The 3536-nt window shown below is 41.9% G+C and overlaps 1 protein-coding gene across 1 annotated transcript; it reads left to right on the forward strand.

Annotated features, from left to right (window-relative positions):
- The first annotated feature begins 2356 nt into the window (after positions 1 to 2356).
- LOC112730270 (uncharacterized) lies at positions 2357 to 3292 on the forward strand. Its single transcript, XM_025780362.1, has 2 exons — positions 2357 to 2454; positions 2980 to 3292. Exons 1-2 carry the CDS (start codon positions 2357 to 2359, stop codon positions 3290 to 3292), a joined length of 411 nt encoding a protein of 136 aa, XP_025636147.1.
- The last annotated feature ends 244 nt before the right edge of the window (positions 3293 to 3536 follow it).

The raw sequence follows: 3536 nt of genomic DNA on the forward strand, positions 1-3536 counted from the left end.
GGAGCTTCGCATTCGTTTATTGCATTTAACATAGTTGAAGAACTAGGATTGAAAGTGTCAGAATTAGAATTTGATTTGCATGTACATACTCCGCATCAAACGGTTGTGGCTAGGTCAGGTTGTAGGCAGGTAGGTTTCAAGCTTGAGGGTATAGACTTTATGCATGATTTGATTTGCTTGCCAATGGTTAGGTTGGAGATGATTTTAGGGTTTGATTGGTTGTCAAAGAATTGGGTTTTGTTGGTTTGCTTTGACCGATCGATTCAGTTCATGCTGGAAGGAGAAAATGGAGCAGTGGTAGCTGAGGGATATTACCTGAACTCTGTAATGGTGAACTGCAGTGGGGAAGAGTGTCAGGGTTATATATTATTGGTTGCTAATGCCTTGGGTGATGCACAGAACTTAGATCGGATTTTGGTAGTTAGAGACTTTCCAGAAGTATTCCTGGAAGATATTCCTGAATTTCCACCTCAAAGGGAGATTGAATTTGCGATTGAATTAGTGTCGGGAGCCAGACCAGTGTCGATTGCACCGTATCGAATGGCTCCGATAGAGCTGGCTAAACTAAAGGCTCAGTTAGAAGACCTTCTGAACAAGAGGTTCATTCGACCGAGTGTATCTCCGTGGAAAGTGCCAGATTTATTGGTGAAGAAGAAGGACGGAGGAATGCGACTTTGCGTAGATTACCGGCAGTTAAACAAAGTGACTGTGAAGAATAAGTACTCGCTGCCGAGGATAAATGACTTAATGGATCAACTGCAAGGAGCTGGAGTGTTTTCTAAGATTGACTTAAGATTCGGTTATCATCAGATAAGGGTGAAGGAGGATGACATTCCAAAAACTACGTTTAGGATGCGCTATGGACACTACGAGTTTGCGGTGATGTCCTTTGGGCTGACGAATGCACCTGCTGTGTTCATGGATTACATGAACAGAGTATTTCGTCCCTTCTTGGACAAATTCGTGGTGATTTTCATAGACGACATCTTAATTTATTCTAAGACGGTGGAAGAACACGAAGAGCACTTAAGAATTGTGTTGCAAATCCTGAAGGAGCGAAAGTTGTATGCCAAAAGAAGAAGTGAAGTTCTTTGGTCACGTGGTGAGTAAGGACGGAATTGCGGTGGATCCTTCGAAAGTGGAGGCAGTGATGGAATGGGAGAGACCGACTACGGTGATGGAGGTTAGAAGTTTCTTGGGTTTGGCCAGATATTACTGGAGATTCATTGAAGAATTTTCCCAGATTATACTACTGATGACTAAGTTGACAAGGAAAGAGGTATCGTTTGTGTGGACATCGAAGTGTGAAGAGAGTTTTTGAAATTTGAAACAAAAGTTGACTTCAGCACCTATTTTAATCTTGCCAGAACCGCATGAACCGTTTGAGGTATACTGTGATGCTTCGTTGAAGGGTTTAGGTTGCGTATTAATGCAACACTGGAACGTGGTGGCTTACGCATTGCGTCAGCTGAGACCGCATGAGGTAAAATGCCACACTCATGACTTGGAATTGGCGGCGATTGTGTTTGCATTGAAGATTTGAAGGCACCACTTGTACGGAGTGAGATTTAGCGTCTTTTCTGATCACAAGAGTCTCAAGTACATCTTTGATCAAAAAGAGCTCAATATGCGTCAAAGGAGGTGGATGGAGCTTTTGAAGGATTATGATTTTGAACTGAGTTATCACCCTGGGAAGGCTAATGTGGTAACGGACGCTTTAAGTCGGAAGTCTTTGACGATAGCTTGGATGAGGATCAAAGAAGAAGAGTTGGTGGATAAGTTTGTAGATCTTAAGTTGGATATTGGTGAAGTTGCCGAAGTAGCTTGTTTGAACCAGCTGCAGATTTTGAGTACATTTAAATCAGAAATACAGAGGGCACAACAAGATGAGCAAGGACTTCAGCAATTATTTTAACCGGTTGGCAAGAAGAGGTAAAGAGAATTTACTAAGGATGATGAAAGGTTGTGGGGGTATAAAGGGATAATTTGTGTGGCAGATGTAGGAAGTCTGAGACAAGAGTTGTTGTTGGAAGCTCACAACAGTCGGGTTTCCATTCATCCAGGAAGTACGAAGATGTATTATGATTTAGAGAAGATGTTCTGGTGGCCTGGAATGAAGAATGATGTAGCGGCAGTCGTATCTAAGTGTTTGACATGTTAAAAGGTGAAGATAGAACACCAGAGACCGTCGGGAATGTTATAGCCACTTGAGATTCCTCAGTGGAAGTGGGAAGGAATTGCAATAGATTTTGTGACCAGTTTACCGAGGACTAGGTCGGGATTTGATGCGGTTTGGGTGATCGTGGATTGCTTAACCAAATCCGCTCATTTCCTGCCTATCCGAGTAAATTGTTCAATGGAGGAGTTGGCGAGGTTGTATATCAAGGAGATTGTAAGGTTGCACGGTGTGCCATCGAGCATAGTATCAGACCGTGATTCCCGATTCACATCAAGGTTTTGTGGAGCTTTCCAAAGAGCTTTCAATATGAGGCTATGTCTCAGCACCGCATATCATCCGCAAACAGATGGACAATCGGAAAAGACTATTTAGACGTTGGAAGATATGCTAAGGGCATGCATTTTAGATCTACCTGAAAGTTGGGACCGTTACATGCCATTGGTGGAGTTTGCATACAACAATAGCTTTCATGCGAGCATTGGGATGGCTCTGTATGAGGCTTTGTATGGACGGAAGTGTCAATCTCCACTTTGTTGGTATGAGATTGGTGAAGCAAGTGTTTTGGGTCCTGATTTGATAGCAGAGACTACTGAGAAGATTAAGAAGATTCGAGCAAGGATTTTTACTGTGCAGAGTCGACAGAAAAGTTATGCGGATCTGAGAAGGAAATCGTTAGAATTTGAAGTAGGAGAGCATGTATTTCTGAGGGTTACACCGACAACTGGGATTGGAAGAGCTATAAGAACCAAGAAGCTGAATTCGAGATTCATTGGACCGTTTGAGATTCTGAGGTGATTCAGGCCGGTGGCATATCAAGTAGCTTTGCCGCCACACTTGTCTAACTTGCATGACGTATTCCACGTCTCACAACTCTGTAAGTACACGTCGGATGCGGCTCATGTGTTAGAGCCCGAGACGGTCGAGTTGAGGGAGAACTTAACATTTCAAGTAACACCGGTGCGTATTGACGACACTAGTGTGAAGAAACTGGGTGGAAAGAAAGTTCAACTGGTTAAAGTTGCTTGGAAGAGAGCAGGAGTGGAAGAGCATACTTGGAAATTGAAATCCGAGATGCAGAAGGATTATCCCGAGTTATTCTTAGGTAATCACTAAATTTTGAGGGCAAAATTTCTTATTTGGTGGGGAGAATATAAGAACCGTGATTTATTAACCGCTTAATTAATTAAATTAATTACCCAAAATAGGATTCGAAAATTTAGAATGTGAATTAGAAAATTTAAATATAATTTTTGGACTCAGTAGATTTTTTTGAGTCAAAAAATGTAATTAAGTATCTCCGGTACTGAGCGAGAGTAACTAAAAATAGTAGAAAACCTTAGAAAAATAATTAAAGTCG

The sequence above is a fragment of the Arachis hypogaea genome, chromosome 12 (assembly GCF_003086295.3).
Source record: "Arachis hypogaea cultivar Tifrunner chromosome 12, arahy.Tifrunner.gnm2.J5K5, whole genome shotgun sequence".
Taxonomy (NCBI): Eukaryota; Viridiplantae; Streptophyta; class Magnoliopsida; order Fabales; family Fabaceae; genus Arachis; species Arachis hypogaea.

Coding starts and splice junctions, on each gene's coding strand:
- LOC112730270 (XM_025780362.1), top strand. CDS start 2,357: ATGGAGGAGTTGGCGAGGTTGTATATCAAGGAGATTGTAAGGTTGCAC. Junction 2,455..2,979: donor GATTCCCGATTCACATCAAG/GTTTTGTGGAGC, acceptor GAGGTGATTCAG/GCCGGTGGCATATCAAGTAG.